The sequence below is a fragment of the Schistocerca gregaria genome, chromosome 2 (assembly GCF_023897955.1).
Source record: "Schistocerca gregaria isolate iqSchGreg1 chromosome 2, iqSchGreg1.2, whole genome shotgun sequence".
In the NCBI taxonomy this organism is placed as follows: domain Eukaryota; kingdom Metazoa; phylum Arthropoda; class Insecta; order Orthoptera; family Acrididae; genus Schistocerca; species Schistocerca gregaria.
Window position 1 is genome coordinate 544,734,305 of NC_064921.1, and position 23,267 is coordinate 544,757,571.

The 23,267-nt window shown below is 37.7% G+C and overlaps 1 protein-coding gene across 2 annotated transcripts in view; it reads right to left on the reverse strand.

The window, feature by feature from the left end:
• Positions 1-738: 738 nt before the first annotated feature.
• LOC126331618 (klaroid protein-like) overlaps positions 739-23,267 on the reverse strand; it is a 234,395-nt gene continuing 211,866 nt past the window's right edge. Inside the window, exon 11 of one of the 2 annotated variants that reach the window (XM_049996507.1) lies at positions 739-1,048. In XM_049996507.1, the coding sequence (XP_049852464.1) occupies positions 914-1,048 (135 nt within the window). In that variant the 3' untranslated portion in view covers positions 739-913. The remainder of the gene's footprint in view (positions 1,049-23,267) is intronic. The other variant, XM_049996508.1, reaches the window with a different exon arrangement.

The window sequence follows — 23,267 nt, forward strand, 5'->3', positions numbered from 1 at the left end:
TATCCTTTGCCAGTATCTGTAATGTCAATTTCTGACATGTCTCATGCTCACAAACCAAATAGTTTGTAAAAGCACTTAAAATGATGCCTAATAACAATAATGTGTTGTGCTTAATCTCTGCAGGAGATGTCTCTCATCTTTTTCTTTTTCCAACTGATCATCTCACCAAATTTTACTGGTATACTGTTTCAGAATTTACTGATACTATGTCTGTATTTTAAAAGAGTGTTTCAACAAAGGGACTGTTTTAATAACATTAACTTTTGAAAGCTTTGGGAACATATGTGAAGTCTCTTAAGAATTTCTACTGTAGTTTTTCAACTGATTTTAACCAAATCCATCCCTGAATGTTTTAGTAAGGTCATCATCAGTAATTTGACTTTTAAGAGCCTTGAATTTACAAGAAGGTGGTAGGTTAATTCATGGATTAGATCTTACACCTGAGTTACTTATTGGGGTATACATCTGGGGGTGTCAGGAATTATGTATCCTAAAAAGAGGAAAAGGTAGACAGAAATGAGACTACACACAAGAGTTAATTGCTTGGCACCTACATCTGCCATTATTGGGCTACTAGAAGTTTTTAAAACATTTATTAGATTACAATTTTGTTTTAGAGGTTATTTCTTTTATACTTATCATTTATGAATTATTTAAATAGTGTTCCTGTTCCTGGTGACCACATTATTAATGCTGTATAAGAAGATGAAGTGTCCCACCTAAATCATAAAAATGTGGTATTCTTCAAAATTTTCATTTAAACTAAAAGCTTAATTGGAAAAGAAATTACACTTTAACCACAATATATGTACGAATACAGCTTCATTTGAGCAACAAAGCAGGGAGGAACAGATTAACAGCAAATAACAACAAATATTTCAACTTCAACAACACTAAGTTTAATAGCAGAATATTAAGTAATGATTTTCCTTTCTGAGTATAAAGTACCATGAACACGAAATCTGTAGACACATGTATATTCTGGATTACCATGGTTGGATGTGATCCATAGTTTCACAGCACTGAAAGGGCCCTGTTGTGCTGTAGTCTGAAAAAAATAAATACATACCTGCTGTCACCTCTAGCAATGAAATTAAACACCTTGTACTAAAAATATGAAGCAATTAAAATTCATTAGTTACTTATGATTTTCCTCATTACATCATATCACAAACAATTATAAATTCTGTTCATATATTATGTTCTATAGTTTTGATCATGAAGGTGAACCTTCAGAGATGTGAAAGAAGTCAAGGTATACATTAACAAAAGAAAAGTAACTAACACAAACTTCATAAAGGACACTGTATTAAAAATAAACTATCACTCAACTGCTTATTACAACTTGTACTAACACCAACTGAATGTAACCTATTAAATTAGGAGCAACCTGCTTGGGTGGGTGAGGGGAGAGGGGGGATGAGAAACAGGAATTGTTAAAGGAGATCGGTGAAAGAACAGTGCAAGAAAGTTGTGTAATGGCAGCATGACTAGGCGAGATCAGGGGGAAATTAACATGGGAGACAAAATGTGCTCCAAGGTTAGCGTTGGTGAAATCGGCCACAGTGATGTCCAAAGAAACTCTTCATGAGGCTAAGATGCACGCGACCAAAGGATGTAGATACTGTAGGTAGTGATGGTGTCGTTTGCAGCAGTGAGGAGGATGGGAGAGAAGTGCAAGGGGTGGAGCACAATGGTTAGTGCTGAAATGAGTGGGTGCGAGTGATCAAGGGCAGCAGTTAAGTTTGGCATCTCACAGTTCAAACATTCCATGATTTTTGCTAGGTCTGACTGTGCTCCTGAGGCACGGGCTATAGGGCCACCTCTGCTAGTTGTGCTTAAGGATGGCTGGGGGACTTGTTGCCATTGTGGTGGGAGGAGGCCAGAACGGGAATTGGAGGATAAAGGTAAGGGGGCCAGGTGATGGCTGGGGCAGGGGACTCAAACACCAGATTTGCTGTGACAGTGGTGGCATTGATGTCTATTAGCTCTTGTGCAGCACGCACCTTACAGATCATGGCAAGCAAGAATTCTAGTTGTGGAATAAAAGCTTGTCTGGCAAGACATAGGTTTTGGCTAAGGCATGGAGGTGCTGGCTGGAAACTCCTGTGGGAACATTCCTCCAATAAAAATAGTGCCCAGGAGGGCTGTGTTTTGGACGATGGCGATCACGTGATTAGGTACTCTTATAATTTATGGTAGCTGTTGGGCTGCAAATGTCTGGTGATGATATCACAAGCTTGAGCTTAGCAATAGTAAGGCAAACTTTGTTGTGTCACTCATAATTCCTGACCTGGTGGAGACAATAGGAATAGGTTACTTGTGTCAAATGTGGAATGAGAGGACAAGCTCTGTTTGAGTGATGGGTGAGTGATAGGACTGGTGCCTGAGGTGTAGCAGTGTGCGAGAGTTGTGCAAAGTTGGTGCGAAACTGATTTAAACCAGCTGCCTGAGTCAGTGATTTGGATGGGCTAGGTGCAGGGATTTGATTGGATGAAACACCCTCCATCACGGTTGACATTTCAGGTATCAGCTCAGTGGTACAGCTTCCTGACATAAGTTGCATCTTGTGCAGGAGTACGGGATAAAACCGAACAAGAGAGAGAGGAAATAAAATAAATAAATAAACATACTTTGGTACTCGCTTGTGAAGCAACACAGAGATGCACGAAGGGTAGCCTAATGGGGAAGGCATGCTGCATGGAGCATTTGAGGAATGGAGGCGATAGAAGGAGGCTGCTTAAAGCCCGGGTCACCAGTGTGACAAAGTTTAGTGCCAAAAACATTTCACTACACAATATACATCACAGTTATCGAGTGAGGAAAATTCAGGGGAAAAAATGGGAATGTGGAAAATGACATGTAAGTGGATAGCAATGAAGCAACAAAGAAAGGAGGTGGGAAAATTTTCAGCAACACAATCCATTTATTAAGGCAGACACCACTACATTTCATCTGACAAAAACAAAAAGTGAAAGATGCAATCTGTACATAACTTAGGTGTGACTTGCATAGCAAAAGTCCTCAGTTTATCACTACCGGCACAGGACAAACATATATTTCAAGTTCACTGGCAGGAGCGATCTAAGATTTACATAATGCATGAAAGCTCAACTTAAACACTAAATATTTTTCTGGCAAAGGCCACAAGAAATGACAAATTAAAATAAAGGGGATACTGTGGTGAGGTACTATCGTGCACGAATGAAGATACAAGCCTACTCAGGAAACTATGGCGCCTGTAAGCTATTTGCCTGAAGCACTGCACAAGGATGATTCATCATATTTATCCTCGAATAGTCATCGTGTGACAGTCCTTGGGTCCGTATTGAAAGCACTTTTCCACGGACAGAAGCACTGGTTCGAAAATGGTAGCACTCATTGACAATGTTAGGAGGTGCATTCATGTGGATGCTGCATCAATCGCATGTGGATGGTCATTCCAGACAGAAGCACCAGTAGGCGGACTGCGTTAATGGTGGGAAAGACATTCCAGTTGGTTGGTGTTCACTGTGGCGCAGGTGCTATGGAGAGCATGTAGATGTGACTGCTAGAGCAGACTATGAGACTCATGAAACTTTAGAATTTATGGAGGTGCCCCCACATTAACAGAGCATGCTAATGAAGTGTGTCTGATTTGTGATTCTGTGTCAACATGTGAATGGAGAATATTGTCAAACACTACTCAACCTCACTCGTTCAACATGTATAGACAGTACTGACAATATTTTGCGGCCATCAATAGTGCTTGTCACAATGGTAGAGCACTTGGCCGCGAAAGGCAAGGGTCCCGAGTTCGAGTCTCGGTCGGGCACACAGTTTTAATCTGCCAGGAAGTTTCATATCAGCGCACACTCCGCTGCAGAGTGAAAATCTCATTCTGGAAACATCCCCCAGGCTGTGGCTAAGCCATGTCTCCGCAATATCCTTTCTTTCAGGAGTGCTAGTTCTGCAAGGTTCGCAGGAGAGCTTCTGTAAAGTTTGGAAGGTAGGAGATGGATACTGGCAGAAGTAAAGCTGTGAGTACCGGGCGTGAGTCGTGCTTCGGTAGCTCAGATGGTAGAGCACTTGCCCACAAAAGGCAAAGGTCCCGAGTTCGAGTCTCGGTCGGGCACACAGTTTTAATCTGCCAGGAAGTTTCATATCAGCGCACACTCAGCTGCAGAGTGAAACTCTCATAATGGGCACATTCATATAGAGACATGTGATATCAAAAGGATATTCTAGTACATTCTAGCATTTTCAATTTATTTATCAAATATGAACTATTTGAAACAGAAAAATTATTTTATTTATTTATTTAGTGTTTTGATTATATGCAGTACAATTTACAAGATGGTACTGTTATTAATGTCATTTATTACAGAGAACTGCATTCAAGGTTATGTGGAGTTCTACATGTTATAACTTACAAATTTACAGATCTATACATTTATTGTAGTTCAAGTATTCACTTGCTGAATAGAAGCAGTGGTGCTGTAAACATTCTCTAATAGCTCTTTCAAAAGCATTAATATTTACTGTACATTTTATATCATTTGTCAACTTACTGAATGGTTTTATTCCCATAGAACATGTACCTTTCTGATACAAACCTGTATTGGCTAGGAGTCAATGCATACATTAGTATGTCAAGAATAAACATCATGCTAGAGGTAGCAAGTTCAGTGTTTTAAAAATAGATTTATGTGACTGACTAGATCTGCTCCCTATAATAATCCTAATGGCTGTTTTTTGGAGTTGAAGATCCAGAAAAATGCTGGTGAATTTCCCCAGAATATGAGTCCACACTACTGACCTTAAAAGATAACAGCCTGTACTCAGCTTGGCATTACAGTGTTCAGTATGTCTGTCCCATTTTAGGTAATTTTGAATCCAAATGCCAAGAGATAAGGTTATCTCTCTATTCGCAATGGGCCACTGGTTGATGGTGATGTGTGAATAATGCAAAGTGTTGAATGCTATTGCTTTCTGTTGTTTATTATAAGCTAATTCATTGTTGAACATTCACATAGTTGATTTGTAAATGAATTTACTATTTGTGCTTTTTTCTCTACATGTCTGTTGCACATTTTCTGCACGTGACCACTGAGAAATGAATCAGTCCAGTCATTTGATAATTCTCTAATCCCATAGTACCCAAGCTTGTTTAGAGAGCTCTGTGGTTTATCATGTCAAAAGCTTAAAAGCTTTAAAGTTTAAAAATATTCCAGCTCTTTGTTATTTTTCCTCAATTGCTTTTACAATAGTGTTGACGCATTCATAAAGTGCCAATTCATGTGATTTATTATGTCAGAAACCATGTTATTTATAAAATTTGCTTTCATATTGCATATTTTTTCAATACTTTTAAAAAACAGGATATTATTATAATGGGAGAATAGTTTATCACTTCATCTTTGTCACCATCTAGCAATAAGTGGGGACGTTTTGAGCTGATCGGGTAAGATGCCCATTTCTAATGAGCAGTTACATATGTGTGTGAGGTTTTACTTTACTTGTGGAACTTTTATGCACCAATCATTGTGCATTCTTTTGTCACCTTTATGACCTTTTGTAAAATGTGTAATCTATCTTTTCTTACATTGTTGATATTCCTACCTAGAGTTTCCAGTGTTTGATTTTAAAATTACTTCTGTTGCAAAAAATTCAGAATGGATAAATAAACTGAAAATGCTAGAATGCACCTCTCTACTAAACTGCTTTCTTTCAATATTACAAGTCTGTATGCAAATATGCCCATTGACTTGACACTTAAAAATTTCAGAAAGGAACCTATTATTGCATACGAAAACTATTAGCACAGTATTAAAAAATCTAAATCTCTAAACGTAAATGAGTTTACTCAGGGTGATGCTTAAGTACAATTACCCTATGTTTAAAGTAAAACTGTATGAATAATTGTTTGGCTCAGGCATGCAAGGTTCTTTAGCTGGTATTCTAGTGGATGTTTTCATTAAATACCTAGAGGAAAGCTTTCCAAAAATTAATTCTGAGTTGAGCATTAAGTTACAGTTTTATACTTTTGATATTGATGATTAGATTTTTGCATTATATGGCACTGATCGAAATATAGGTCAGTTGTGTGATACATTCAATGATTTTCATGACAAAATTAAGTTTGCGAAAGAATTGCAAAATGAGAACAATGAGTTAAATTTTGTGGATTTGAAATTGTATATGCAGAATAATAAATTTAACTTTGACATTTTTTGAAAAATTTTTGAAAATTTATTCTTGCAAACTCCTTTCACCCGTAAGTCCACAAACTGGCTTTCTTCGATTCAGCAATCAACTTTCTCCTGAATGTTTACCGAAAGAAATTAACTTGATCTAAAAGATTATCATCATCGTCATCATCATCATCATCATCATCATCTTCTTCTTCTTCTTCTAAGGATTAAGTGGTGTAATTACCTGCTCCAGTCTCTATCATCCATCTCTTACAAGCTCTACCTAGTTCACTCCTTCCAGTCAGCCGATAATTCATTACAGTTTTTGGCAATGTGTTTTCTGTTATACTGTCGACATGATCCATCCATTTTGTTCTATTTTGTCATTAGCTGAAGAACTATCTAAATTTGATCTTATTGTTACATTCTTTATTTTATCCATTTTATTACAGTCTCTTACATATCTCATGAACTTCATTTCTGCTGCTTGTATACACGATTGTTATTTCTTTGTTCTACAGATAGCTTGCTATATATTAATCTACATCTCAATGTCTTTGTCATAGTTAAAACTAATATCATACCCTGGATAACTGAAGTGGGAACCAGTTCCAAAATTTTTTCATTTATTATTATTTTTGATCTGACTGGAGTATTTTCTTTGAAAGCCATTATCTTTGTCTTATTTGCAGGTATAGTTATGTTGTAATATACTGCATACTGGCTCAATCTGTATACTGCTCTTTGTAAATTATTTTCTGTTTCTTGTATTACTATTTGGTCATTGTCATATAACAGAGTATTTAATTGTATGATAGATCCCAATTTAATTCCTCAACTTATTTCATCTTTTCACTTCATAATTAAGGTGTCAATGTATATATTAAAGTGGATGATAGATTGCACCCTTATCAAAAACCTTCATTTATTAACATTTCAACTGACATTTGAACTTATAACTATTTTGTATTTACATACAGACTCTTTATTGTATTAGGTCCATTACTGTTCTTGATATACATTAATGACTTACCATTCCACATTGATGAAGATGCAAAGTTAGTTCTTTTTGCTGATGATACAAGCATAGTAATAACATCCAAAAACCAAGAACTAAGTGATGTAATTGTAAATGATGTTTTTCACAAAATTATTAAGTGGTTCTCAGCAAATGGACTCTCTTTAAATTTTGATAAAACACAGTATATACAGTTCTGTACAGTAAATGGCACAACTCCACTAATAAATATAGACTTTGAACAGAAGTCTGTAGCTAAGGTAGAATTTTCAAAATCTTTAGGTCTGTCCATTGATGAGAGGTTAAACTGGAAGCAACACATTGATGGTCTGCTGAAACGTCTGAGTTCAGCTACGTATGCAATTAGGGTTATTGCAAATTTTAGTGATAAGAATCTCAGTAAATTAGCTTACTATGCCTACTTCCATTCACTGCTTTCGTATGGCATCATATTCTGGGGTAATTCATCGTTGAGTAGAAAAGTATTCATTGCTCAAAAATGTGTAATCAGAATAATTGCTGGTGCCCACCCACAGTCATCCTGCAGACATCTATTTTCTAGGGATCCTCCCAGTAACCTCCCAGTATATATATATCCACCTATGAAATTTGTTGTTAATAATCCAACCCAGTTCAAAAGTAATAGCAGTGTGCATAGCTATAACACCAGGAGAAAGGATGATCTTCACTATGCAGGGCTAAATCTGACTTTGGCACAGAAAGGGGTAAATTATGCTGCAACAAAAGTCTTTGGTCACCTACCAAACAGCATCAAAAGCCTGACAGATAGCCAACCAACATTTAATAATAAATTAAAAGAATTTCTAGATGACAACTCCTTCTACTCACTGGCTGAATTTTTAGATATAAATTAAGGGAGGGGAAAAAATACCAACTTAAACATTAGTGTCTTGCAATATTTTGTGTAATGCAATATCTTGTACAGACATCTTTTATTAACCTGACACGTTCCACATCATTACGAAGTGTTGTATTCATGATCTATGGGACAAGTATTAATCTAATCTAATAATAGATGCTTAGGAAAATCTTCTGTTTACAATATTTTCCTCAGAATGGGTCTTTTTTCCTTATCAAAGGCTATCTCAATATCAATAAATGCTAACTGTATTTCTAAGCTAAATCCCCAATGTTTTTTCAGTAATTTGTCTTATTATAAATATATTATCATTACATGACTGTCCCTTTCTGAAGCCTGATTCTTCTTCTGAGATTATTGCACCAGTGGCAGTTTATAGCCTTTGATTAAAAATTTTCCCATAAATTTTGATTCGAGCATTTAATAGACTTTTTCTGTCTCTTCCCTACTGTTGTTTTTAAATACAGAAATTACTTTATCTGTGTTCCATTCTTCAGACACAGAACAGTTCTGCCAACACATATTTAAAAATTGGAGGGAGCAAAATTCTAAAATAGTTGCCCCAAATTTGGTTAATTCAGCATTAATGTCATCTAGGCTAGCAGCTTTTTTATTTTTTGTTACATTTAAGTCTGCTTTTAATTTTTTTATGCCTATTTGATCTGTAGAGTTATCATCAATTTTTATAAAACAAATTTTGTTGTTATCTTCATCATGCTGTACATTTCTGTAATGGTGTAGTCATTGATTTTTTGTTATATGATGTTTACAAAAAAAGGTTCAAATGGCTCTGAGCACTATGGGACTTAACTTCTGAGGTCATCAGTCCCCTAGAACTTAGAATTACTTAAACATAACTAACCTAAGGACATCACACACATCCATGCCAAAGGTAGGTTTCGAACCTGCGACCATAGAGGTCGTGCAGTTCCAGACTGTAGTGCCTAGAACCGCTCGGCCACTCTGTGATGTTTGCAGTCTCTTTCTTTGTTTTATTTATAATGGTCTTGTTACTTCAGTCACTATATTCTGTTGTCTTCCATGAATGTCATGTTCAATATTAACAATGAATCTTTCCCAGGATTCACTATAGTATCTTTTTATTAAATTCTTTGTTTTATTTCTTTTCTGTTTATATATTTCTCAGATTTCATTTGTTCATGTTTGTAAATAGGCATTATTAGCATTTTGTTTTTCTTTAATATTGTTAGTTATTTCTGTATTTCTTATTTTCAGACCTCTTCCATAGTACCTAATTAGATATTTTCAACACTGCTGTTTTTAATCTTTCCCGCTCTTCTTCAATATTGTCTTTAGTTTCAACATTTGCAATTCCTGTGTGAGTCTTTGTTGATATAAATTGCTTATGTTTGTTTCCTGTGCAAGATGAACTTTATATTTCAAGTTTTGACTTTGGGTTTTCTTTACACTTGTATTTGAGAGCTTTTATTATTAAAAAGATTGGAAATAATAACAGTTATGAGTCAGTTATAGCTGACCAAATTTTAAGTAATAAAGCAACTAAAAAAATTTCAAAGCTTAACAATAAAAAAGGAAGGAAAAGGTGAAAGCGAAAGTTTATGACAATACCTATTCTGGGTAATTTTCCACACAGTGTTAGCGCCTCTTATCTAAAAAACATGGCTTTAAGGTTACACTCTCTACCAATCGTAGTTTAAAGAAAAATCTAATGCACATGCTTTGGATAAAAAAAGATTCTTTCACTAACTCAGATGTTTACAAAATATTGTGTGATAACTGACCGAGATATTATATATGAGGGTGGTTTGAAAAGTTCTTAGAATCACCACGAGAGGTCAGCATTAGCGCAATGAGTTGTTCACGTGATATTCATTGGACTGTTGACTGTAAACACGTGCCACATCAGTGCTCTTGGAAGAGAGCTGTGGTGGTAACATGGCTCTGTTGTTGCTCCCACAAAGTGATCTGCGAAGATGGAAAAAATCAAGATTCAAGCAGAGATTAAGACTTTGTGAAAAAAGGTATGAAAGCAAAGGACATTCATGCTGATTTCCAGAATACACTGCAGGGATTCTGCTCCTCCATATTCAACTGTTGCCAAGCAGGAAAATGAATTTAAATTTGGTCGAGGGGGTTAGCCAAGATGTGTCATTACTCAAGAAATCACTGCAAAAGTGTGCAAAATGATCATGGAGGATCACCAATTGAAAGTGCATGAAACTGATTATGCTTGCCAGATATCATCTGAAAGGGTGTATCACATTTTAACTGAAGAATTAGAAATTTAAAAAAAAATTACCTGCAAGATGGGTGCCGCGACTCTTGATGCTGGATCAGAAACATGTGGTGTCACCATGGCAAAATTACATGAACTAAGGTGTGAACTGTTACCACAGCCGCCGTATTCACCTATTATGACTCCATCAGACTTCCATCTCTTTCCAAAACTGAAAATTTCTCTTGGAGGATGAAGATTCACTTCAAACGAAGAATGGATAGTCGGAGTAGACAACTATTTTGCAGGCCTGGAGGAAACTCATTTTCAAGACGAGATCAAGGCAATGGAACATTGTTGGACCAAATGCATTTATCTACAGGGAGACTACATTGAAAAATAAAAAAGTTTCAGTGATTTAAGTACCTTTCTTCCATTCCGTTCTGAGAACTTCTCGAACCATACTCATACGACAAACTGGAGGGAGATTCAAAGTTAGATATAAAGAGCACTTACTGGGCAAGGGAGGTAATAGCATACAGAATACCGACTATGCAGAGCTTTTGTTAACCGAGAAAACTTGAAGAAATGGTAATTTTGCACTAAGAAGGAAAAGGTTATAAGTTAGATTTGTTGGAGAATCTTGGAATTTTAGCTAACAGAGATGGCTGTATCATGAATGAATAGCAGCAGCTTACTGATAAGAACTTCGTTGGTGGCTTCAAGCCCGTACTCATGGCCACTTAACAGCTTTTTATTGGCTGCATGTACTGCATCAAGGATGTCATTTTCCTCAAACACACTTTCTTCTGTCACTTACACAGCACTATTCATTTAGGGTACAGTCCAGTTTCATACCTCAATGAAACACATCCAATATGCATAACTATTTTATGATGCCATGTTTTATATTACATTTTTTGAGTTACTACATTGCATTTCATCTATTTGAAGCCACAGCCTTTGTTCCTAGAGAAGGAAAATTTATCCTTGGGCTTGTAATTGTTATAATGAAGTTAAGCTTTTATAGAATTTTCTGTTATAATGAATTTCAGGCAAGGATTTTTAAATAATTTTATTAACATCATTTAATATGTAAAATATTTCATGTACTAGTTTGCATTGTTAAAGGTAGACTAAACAATGTTTACTAGTCATGCACTACTTTTGTCTATTATTAGATATAAGCTACTCAACATGATAATTTGCATCCAGTTTTTATTTATCAATTCATTTCATGTAAGCCACCCAGCATGTCAGTGTGTGAAATAGTTGTACAGTACACATGTATTGCCCTCTATATGGAAGTCACCTTAAGGGCAGTAGGGCGTCAAACAGGCCGACTTGGAGCAGGAGAGGCACCACAGGACATTTTAATTTTCACCGTCTATACTTTTACAAGTAAATTCATAAAACTCTGTCAGCATGACCAGGAAGGATTTAGAATTGACACTCGCAGCAGCGCAAGTTCAAAAACATGAAAGAAATAATTTTTTTTTATATGTGAAATTTCATCATTTTTTCACTTACTATTGGCTGCATTTGTTGCTATAGGTACACTTTTCTTCATAAGTAAGAGAGACTGTTGTATGAATTTTTCACAGCATACAAACCATACTTACAGGTGTCTGAAACTCTATAATCTATTTAATTTATGAAAAAATGAATGAGCTGTTATGTTTTAAACTTTATGTTTAGAAAAAAATCAAATTTTGTAGTTAATTATCTCAATTTATACGACAGTTTTTAATAGATTTGGAAAATTCTAGAGTTTCGTACACGTGTAAGTATGGTTTGTATGCTGTGCAAAATTCATCAAATAATCTCTCTTACTTGTGAAGAAAAATGTACCTATAGCAACAAATGCAGCCAACAGTAAGTGAAAAAATGATGAAATTTCATATCTAAAAAAAATTTATTTTGTTATGTTTCTGCACTTCCACTGCTATGAGTGTGAGTCCTGAATTCTTCCTGGTTATGCTGACAAAGTCATATGAATTTATTTGTAAAAGTATAGACAGTAGAAAAAAAAAAATGTCCAAGTTGCCCCGTTTGACGTCCTACCCCCCTTAACTTAAGAGCTAAGAACATTAGTAAGTTGGCAGGTTTTGCGTATGAAGTTCAAACTGTTTTTATCTGATGACAATAACGTGTTACTTTGTTGTTTTTGGGATGAACTGTTATTTGTCAAGAGCTAAATGGCTTTATTCTAAGGTACGTTCTCAACACAATATGTAACAAGGAAATGTGTACTACTGGATTCTTTTATTTATTTATTTAGATTTTTTGTGAGGAGTCATCAATATGATGGCTTTTGCAAAAATCAAGTACAGTTACAAACATGAAATACATAAAGATCTTAGCTGTACAGGTAGTAATTAAACAGTAAATTGATGCTTTTCAAAATACATTACATCTTACACATATTTATACAGCCAACTTTTTTATGCATTATTTTACAGCTTAAAATTAAACCATTTAAAATTCGTTGGGTGAATAGGGACAGTTTTCAATAAAAATTCCTGTAGTTTGATTTGAATTGCTTTTTATTACTGTTTTTCATGTACTCTGGCAGTTTATCATACCACATCAGTCCATTAGTATATGGGCTCTGGTCCATCATTTTTAATGTTGTTCTTTGTCAGTAGTAATTCTCTTTGGGCCTGGTGTTTTGTTATGCATATAACTACATTTAGTTACTTCAGTTTTCTGTGAGACAATTAATTTACAAAGATACAAAGAGTATATGATGAAATACTTGTATTGTATGAAAACATCATGGCAAGACTCTTTATAGCCTAGTCCATGTATAATACTTAACCCTTTTTTTTGGAGCAATAGTACTCTGTTAAAGTCAATGTCTGCAGCACAACCCCATATTTCTATACTTTAGCTAAGATGGGGATCAATAGTCCCATAATACACAGTTTTAAGCATTTGGGTGGGCACCATTTTGGACAGTTGCCTAAGAAGATACAGCCCATTGCTGACTTATTTACATACAGCGTTAATGTGGCTAATCCACCAGAGGTTTGAGTCCAGATGGATCCCTAGAAATTTACACTCATTTGCTTCCTCTGCCACTATGCCACCTCATTTACGCATGAGCGGTGTGAGCTGCCAGTTGTAAATATTAGCATCTGGGATTTATTTACATTGACCTTAAATCCTTGTTCATGAAAATATGAACTTAATTCTAGTATCCCCTTACTAGCTGAAAATTTCAGTTCCTCACAATCTTTACCATGAAATAAAACTGAGGTGTTATCAGCATAATTTACAATGTGTGAGTTAATGGGGTGTACAAGAGGAAAGGTCCAAGAATTGAGCCTTGAGGGACCCCTGTGTCACTATTTCATTTGTGGATTTAAAGGTTAAGATCTTATTGTCAATTTGACGTGTAAGTTTGGCACACTGTTTCCGATTCACCAGATAGGTCGATAGATGTTTCACTGATGCATCACTGATATTGTATGCCCACAGTTTTTTAAAGAGAAGCTCATGATTTAATGAGTCAAAAGCTTTGCTCAGGTCAAGGAATATTCTGGCTGTGTGCATACCCTGTTCTATATTGCTATATACTTCATGGAAGAAATTGGTAACAGCAGTGGCTGTGCTTAGGTCTTTCCTAAACCAATGCTGTGATTCAGTAAACATTTTGTGTCCTGAGAAAAATGTTGTGAGATATGATAGGATAACCGTTTCAAATATTTTGCTGAAAGTAGGGGTTAATGATATTGGTCTATAATTTGAAACTTCTTCTTTACTTCTCTTCTTATGGATTGGCTGAATTACACTTATTTTTAATGCATTTGGGTATATGTTTTCATTAATACTAAAAACAATGGAAAATCCAGGATGGACTGTAACAATATGAGAGAAGGAAAGTTGCTACTCACTATATAGTGGAGATGCTGAGCCACGATAGGCACAATAAAAATATACACACACTCATAGCTTTTGGCCATAAGGCCTCTGTCAGCAGTAGACACACACACACACACACACACACACACACACACACACACACACACACACATGCATGCAAGCGCAACTTGCTCACACATCTGCAGTCTCAAAGAGCTGAAACTACTGTGTAGTATAATTCGGGAACTTATGTATAAGTGAACTGAGGTTTTCTCTGAAGTTTTTGGTTACATCAGGACATAAGTCTGGTGGACAACAGAAGGGTCCAATTATCATTTTATGCCCACCCCTGATACTGAGTGTTGCCCAAACAGTCTCACATGCAGCTTAAAATTTTATCTCAGTGGATTTTAAGTTCCTTGTCTAGTGCACCAAATACACAACCTTCATTTCCCATTTGCCTATCCTTTCAATATGCACTTAAACACAAAAGAATGGTGTATTATCTTCATGCTCTATTTTTCTATGTAATTTCCATCCCATTCTATGGCCTTCCTCCAGCTTGAAACAAGGGACTCTATGCCCTGTCGTTACCAATCCTTGTCCTGGTGGCGTGGCCAGTGCTTCACTGTATAGATCACCTCCTCAAAATGTCTTCCATGAATGGCATCCTTTAATGGCCCAAAACAAGTGGAAGTCTGAGGTGACTAGGTCAGTGCTGTGGGGTGGATGGGGTAACACTGTCCAACCCTGTTCTGCGATGTATTCAGCAGTCCTCAGACTTGTGTGGGACCAAGCGTTATCATGTTGCAGCAAAACACGGTTTGCTGTGGTGCTGAAGTTGCCAGAATCATATCTTGAGTTTTGTTAATGTGTTGACATATGCTTCTCAATTAATGATACCACCTTTTGGCATCACATCAATGAGAATCACACCTTCACAGTCCCAAAACATGGTGTTCATGACGTTACCAGTTAAAGCAGTTGCTTTGAATTTTTTCTTCTGCTGAGAGTGGGAATGGCACCATTCCATTGACTGTCATTTTGTTTCGAGCTCAAAATGGTGACCCCAGATTTCATCACCTGTCACAACCCGGAACAAGAAGGCCTTCCCCTCAGCTTCAAAGCACTGCAACATATCAAGACAAATGTTTTTTTTGTGTGATTTATGATCCACCATTAGACACTGTTGGACCTATCTTGTACACACTTTTGAATATCCAAGAGTGTGGATAATGCATCCGCACTTCCTTTGCTGATTGATAGATGCACCAACTGCCAAGTCATAATGTGTCTGTCTTTGTGAATGACAACATCAGCTCACTGCAACATATCAGGAGCGACAGCCATGGATAGTCTCCGCGACCACTGCAAACCGTGGAGTTCTGCCGAACCGCCTTCTGATGACCTCACCCTGTGTGTCCAGCAACTAACTGTACTTCTGTCAACAGCAGATGATCCATAGACTTTGCGTAAGCATTTGTGCGTACTCACAACAGTTTCTTTCTCTGCAGTGGGAAATTCAATGATGGCATGTTGGTTGTAATGTACATCACCTACAGACGTAATTTTGAAACTATGCTGCAGCTATGCTATTTGTTAGAAATGATGGAAACGTGGTGCATTCACTCAGGAGACTTCAAATAATGCATACTTAACATTTCGCATTTGTAGCACTATTTTTGGCTGTGAAAAAAAAAAAGTGACGCATTACTTTCTCAGTAACCCTTATAGAACAGATAGGAACACCACTCATGGTGTAGATATTTTGGATCTAATGGAAACAAATAGACCTTTGAGGATGTCCACATTAAAACCGGTATCAGTGACCATGGTGTGGTTGGGGCAACAGTGGTTACCAAACTACAAACAACAACTAAAACCAGCAAAAAGACATAAATGTTCAGTAAACCAGATAGAAACTCAGTATTGTCATAACTCAATGAGGAACTTGAAACTTTCAGCACATGTCAGGAACATGTACAGGAGCCTTGGCTCAAGTTTAAAATGAAAAGTTGACCGTGCACTGAATAGATATGTACCCAGCAGAACAGTTCATAATGGTATACAGACACTGCAAACATACTTCTACAGAAACAGAGATTACTGCATAACAGGTGTAAAACAAAGCGTAGGCCTGAAGGTAGCCAGATGCTGAATGAAATGCCTTTGGCTGTCAAGAGAGCAGTGCCTGATGTCTTCAATGACTACCATAGTGAGTGAGATGGGAATTGAAATTGAACGTTGCATAGCAAAAGCTGAAATGCTTAACTCTGTTTTCAAATGTTCCTTTACAAAGGAAAATCCAGGAGCATTGCCCCAATTTAATCCTTGAATTGCTGAAAAGATGAATGAAATAAGTATTAGTGTCAGTGGTGTTGAGAAACAGCACAAATCGTTAAAACTGAACAAAGCTCCAGGCACTGATATAATTCCTGTCAGATTCTGTAGTGGATTTGCAACTGAATTAGACCTCTTCTAACTATAATCTGTCAGAGATCCCTTGAACAAAAAACTGTGCCCAGTTCTTGGAAAAAGGCACAGGTCACACCTGTCTACAAGAAGGGTAGTACAAGTGTTCCAAAAATCTACCGGGCAATATCTTTTACATTAATTTGATGTAGAATCTTAGAACATATTTGAACCTCAAATATAAGAGGTATCTTGAACAGGATGGCCTCCTCAGTGCCAACCGGCATGGATTTCAAAAACATCGATCATGTGAAACCCATATCACACTTTTCTCACATGACATACTGAAAGTTTGGATCAAGGCAACCAGATAGATGCAATGTTACTTGATTTCCGGAAAGCATTTGACTCAGTACCACACTTAAGCTTATTGTCAGAAGTACGATCATATGGGGTATCAAGTGAACTTTGTGATTGGACTGAGGACTTTTTGGTAGGGAGGACACATCATGCTATCTCAGATGGAAATCATTGTCAGATGTAGAAGTAAATGCAGATGTGCCACAGGGAAGTGTGTTGGAACCCTAGCTGTTCATGTTGTACATTTTGCCGACACTATAAACAGTAAATCAGGCTTTTTGCAGATGATGCAGTTATCTATAATGAAGTACTTTCTGAGAGAAGCTGCATAAATATTCTGTCAGATCTTGATAAGATTCCAACATGGTGCAGAGATTGGCAGTTTGCTCTAAATGTTTAGAAATGTAAACTTTTGCACTTCACAAAATGAAGAATGAGAATGAGAATGACTATAATATCAAAGAGTCACTGTGTGAATCGACCAACGACAGAAATACCTGGGTGTAACAGTTTGCTGGGATATGAAATGGAATGATCGCATAGGTTCAGTTGTGGGTAAAGACGGTGGTAGACTTTGGTTTATTGGTAGAATACTGGGGAACTGCAATCAGTCTACAAAAGAGATTGCTCACAAATCACTTGTGTGACCAATTATAAAATATTGATGAAGTATGTAGGACCCATATCAGGTAGGATTAACACGGGATATTGAACATATACAGAGAAGGGCAGCATAAATGGTCAAATGTTTGTTTAATCGTTGGGAGAGTGTCACAGAGATACTGAAGGAACTGAACTGGTGACTCTTGAAGACAGACATACACTGTCATGAGAAAGTTTATTAACAAAGTTTCAAAAATGGGCTTTAATTAATTATCACTGTAGGGATATGCTGCAATCCCCTATGTATCGCCCACATAGGGCTCATGAGAACGAGATTAGAATACTTACTGCATGCACAGAGGCATTCAAGGAAGAAACTCAAATAACTGGTACAATGGGACATACACTCTGCCATGTATCACAGTGATTTGCAGAGTATAGAGGTAGTTATAGATGTAGACTAATGGCATCCTAGATTGCTAAGTATTTCTCAATGATGGACATGCAGAGAGGCTACTGGCAAATCGATGTTAATGATGTTAATGAGGCTGACTGGGATAAGTCTGCCTTCATAACTCCTAATGGCCTTTATGAGTTAAAAGTTATGCTGTTTGGACTACATAATGCTCCAGTACTCTTTGAGTTTATGATAGACAACTTGCTTTGATTGCTACCTGGGTAACAATGTCATTTTTTGAAGACATCTGACAAATAGCTAAGCCTACCAACAACCATGCTGAAGTCTGTTAAGACTCCAGGCCTCTGCCTGAGTCCAAAAAAGTGTCTCTTCACTGCCTAAGAAATAAAAATCTTGAGGAACCTAGTTAATGGTGATTACGTCCATCCTGATCTAAAGATAATAAGAACAGCCACCAACTTCCTGATTCCTAGGCACATTTGGCATGATGCAAGAAGTTTTCTCAGAATGTTCTTGTACCACTGGTGATCTGTAAAGGACTTCTGTAGGAAGCCAGATCCACTGAAAAAGTTATGCAAATAGATGACAATTTTTCCTGGAACAAGGTGCAAGAAACACTTCTTGTTATCTTTAAGGAGGTGCTAACATCTTCTTTACCTCTATTTATATGACAATACATTCACCCTTATGAAGGACCACCATTTTCTTTGTTTGCTGACTACCATGAAGGATCTATCAGGTCTACAGACAAGATGGCCATTGTGGATTGAAGAGTAAAAAGTGGATGCAAATGCAAGGATGTTGACTACTTTTAAAGGAATCCTGCAGTGGAATACAGCAACTTGGACAAATCTCTGTCATTGTTGCATTAAATGACATTCCTGTTGTTCAGAGAAAAGAGTCAGTATTGCTGAAATCCATAGAAGCATTGAAGGTGGGGAACCAACCACAAGAGGATTCCAATTAGTAACTGGAACATTGTATAAGAGGAACTATGATCCAAAGTGCGGAAATGGTTGCTCATAATACCAGCTTATCTATGGCCAACCATCTTGAAGTATTTCCATGACGTTCCATCATCAGGTCACCTGGGACATATGAAGACTCTAGATGGAATCAGATGCATGTATCACTGGCCCGGCTTATAGTGATCTTTTAGACATTATGTCAGCAACAGAAACACATGTTACATCTACCTCTGGGGCAACCTGCAGCAGCACCATTCCACTGAATTAGAATCAACGTCATGGTGGAGGTCTCAAAGCTGACAAATGGGAATCAATGCCTGCACTGACTATCTCACCCACTATGCTGTCACTAAAGCTTACTGATGACAGGAGCTCACAAAATTGCAAGGTGACTGTTAGGAGACATCCTTTTGAAACACGGAGGACCCTGGTAATGAACTCTGACTGGGGAAAACATTTTCATTCAAAACTAGTATCAAAAGAAATTTCATGTTGCAACATCACCCTCAGGATGACAACTACCTTCCACCTACAGATGAATGGCCTCACAGAATTCTTTAATAAGACATTGGCAGTAAACTGTTGATGTATGTTGATAATGAACAGAAAGATTGGGATAGAATCTGAATGTTGTGATATTCATATACAACACAATGAAGCGAGACACTACAGGTTTCAAACTGTTATTTCTGATTCAAGGTCATGAGGCTGAAATGACAACGGTTACACTGTACTTGTTTCACGTAGATGATACTGGATGACTACATGATTTTTCTCATCACCAGGACCAAAGAAACAAGATAGCTAGCTCACATATAGACCCTGGACATTCAGAAGGAGGACTCTAAAAACTATCACATCAAGCAACGGCGAGTGAAATACAGTGTGGGAGATGTGATATGGTTTTTATGTCTTTGCGAAAAGTGGAACTATAGGAAAAGTTATTCAAGTGCTACTTTACACTGTATCATGTTCTTTGTTGCTTATCAGATGTCACATTTGAAGTCGAGGATTGTGACAGTTTATCAAGAAGTCAAAAGCGCAGAGACATTGTCCACATCCTCTATATGAAGCCCTATGTCAGTCCTGAGGTATAGATCAACATGGGGGTTTCTTGCTCAAGGAAACTGATGCCCCACTTGATGACTGCAAAGGTTCGGCAGGGGAAGAGGAGGGAACAGGTGTAGGGATCTACCTACAATGGTGATACTGAAGAGGATGTGACAACTTGACCAGAATACAGGGCTCTTCCATTACTGCCACACGGAAGACTCCTGACAAGATCTAGATCCTGAATGGTACTTTCAGCTCTGATGGGGACCTCTGAAACAGTGGGCTGTTGTTTTTGTTCGGGAGAGGGAGCACTGACACGAGCTGTGCAGCATGCAGTGTGGTGTAGTGGTTAACATTACTGGCTGGCATGCTGTGGGTCACCAGTTCAAACCTAACAATCAGCAATTATTTATTATTTAGTATTTATCATTTATGAAAATTTCTTGTAACTTCTGATGTTTGTAACATTAGGATATTCTGGAATATTATGTGTTTGTAGTAATAGCAGCATTATCCCTCCAGGAGTTCCATTTGTTCTGGCTGTATGTTGGTGTCTGTAATAAATGTACTTTTAATGCTAAGTGTTGTACTTCATTGATGAGCCTGCTTTTGGATAAGGACTTGACTGTGGTTATGATGTTATCCGCCAGGCCTCAACCTCCGCTAATTTCAAGTTGCCGCCGCTCATACCTCACCTGTCTTTCAACAACATCTTTGCCTCTGTACTTCCATCTCAACTAACATCTCTGCCCAAACTCTTTGCGTTTACAAATGTCTGCTTGTGCCTGTGTACGTGTGGATGGATATGTGTGTGTGTGTGTGTGTGTGTGTGTGTGTGCGGGTGTATACCTGTCCTTTTTTCCCCCTAAGGTAAATCTTTCCGCTCCCGGGATTGGAATTACTCCTTACCCTCTCCCTTAAAACCCACATCCTTTCGTCTTTTCCTCTCCTTCCCCCTTTCCTGATGAAGCAACCGTTGGTTGCGAAAGCTTGAATATTGTGTGTATGTTTGTGTATCTATCAACCTGCCAGCACTTTCGTTTGGTAAGTAACATCATCTTTGTTTTTAGATATATTTTTCCTACGTGGAATGTTTCCCTGTATATACTGCATTTAGAAGCCTCTCTCATTCTGTTAACCTGCAGACATGATTGATAACATATTTTCACTCAGTACTGTCCTATGACATAATCTTATGTGGCAATGCAGCTAAAGTTTTGATAACATCTTATAGAAGCCTCTTTAGAGACCTGGGCATTATTTATGTGCCAATAAGTATACTCTAAAATGGTATATGTGGTCAATACTTTGAGTGAATTTAGGGTGAAATGTGCAACTTGCAAGCACAGTAGTAGAAGTAAAATTAGTTTCCATATGTCTTATGCCTCCCTATGGATGGTTCACAACATAATTTTAGATCCTAGTGCAAAAAATTTGTTACAGGCTACAGACAGAGATCAAGCAAGAAACTGAAAATCCACAGATATTCAAAAATGAAGTATAAAAAGCTGATAGTGGTTTGTGTAAAATTATATAAATGCTTTGTTCAATGAATTACATAAAAGCAATAGCTGGGTCATTTAAGGGGAGGGATAGTCACTGCTTTCAAAGTAATTGCTTTTCTCTTAATTCAAATACTCACATATAAAGCACTGTAGTAGTAATGTGCATAATTTATTGCTATAAGTAGATTAGTACTAGTCATAGTTTGTTGTCAGTACAGCCGACAGTGGCTGCTTCTTCCTGTTAATTTATAACATAACTCATTCCACATCCCTGAAGGCTTTTCATGATAGAATTTATGGAACATTATGTGTGAATGAATGAACGAATTTTCATTACTTAGTACTTTTCTTGCATCTGTGGCGTTGATAGTTTGTATTGACTATGAATCTTAATATCAGTGAACTCTAAGTGCTTTGTTGAACCTCCATCTTAACTTTACTTTAGTCAGTTCTTTGTTATACTTCATTCTATATGGACGCAGTGTTAAGTGTAAATATATATGAGCTACGACATATATGGGAATTAAGTTTTCTATATCCCAATTACCGATCCCGTTCCCATAGTGGTCACCCCGACTACCATCGCCATCTGCCTTCTGCTGTCGCTGTTCAGGCACCCCTGATGGACGTGCTATCACGCAAACAAACTTCCGGTATCAAACACGTCTCTTGGACTGCTCTGATGCTAGAGGCCTTCAATGCTCTGAAGACTTCTTTAGCTCACACTGTGACACTCGCCCACCCCAACCCCTCATCCAAGTTATTCATCACTATGGATGCCAGCGACATTGCAGTGTTGCAACAACACAAGGATGACACGGTTTCTCCCCTTCATTTCTTCCCCAAGAAACTATCTACAGCTCAGAGAAAATATTCTGCATTCAATAGAGAGCTCCTTGCTGTTTACGAGGCAATCAAACATTTCCGCCCTGATGTCGAGGGACATTCGTTTTTCGGCCTCGCCAATCACAAACCACTGGCAGAAGTGTTCTGCAACTCACCTGAGGACCCACCTCCTCAATGTTACAAACACTTTGACCTGGTTTCTCAATTCACAACAGATTTCCGTTACATCAAGGGTGCAGATAACATTGCAGATTTCTTCTTGTGCATCAGTGCTGTTTCCCTCATCGTTGATCTTTCTGATCTGACCTCCCTCCAAGCTTCTGACGAAGATCCTTAGGCTCTCCTATGAGACCCACAAACATCACTTGTTTTCACAAAAGCTAAATTTCCTGGCATTTCTGACGAGGTGTGGTGTGATTCTTCGACCGGCACCCTATGCCCTTTGCTCCCACCCAGACTTTGCTGACAGGTTTTCGATGCCCTGCATAACCTAGCCCACTCAGGCGTTCGAGCCACCACATGTCTCATGTCATAACATTTTGTTTGGAAGAATATCAAACGGGACTGTCAAACCTGGGCACCCAGCTGCGTCGCTTGCCAGTGCAACAAGATCAGCCGCCACACCTCCCCGCCTCTGGGGGAGTTCAACATTCCCACACAATGATTCTGTCATGTACATATTGATCTGATTGGGATTCTTCCTCCTTTGGAGGGCCATTGATATATCATATCAACTATCGACCATTTGTCTTGCTGTGTCGAGGCTGTCCCTCTCTCTAACATTACTGCCGAGACGGTAGCCAAGGCTTTCATTAGCTCGTGGATCGCTCGTTTCAGGTGGCCGACAACTATCACCACAGATCAGGGTTGACCATTTGAATCCTCCCATTTCATCATCCTCTGAAATATCTGCGGTATTAAAAAAAATACACACTACAACGTATCACCCACAAAGCAATGGGTTGTT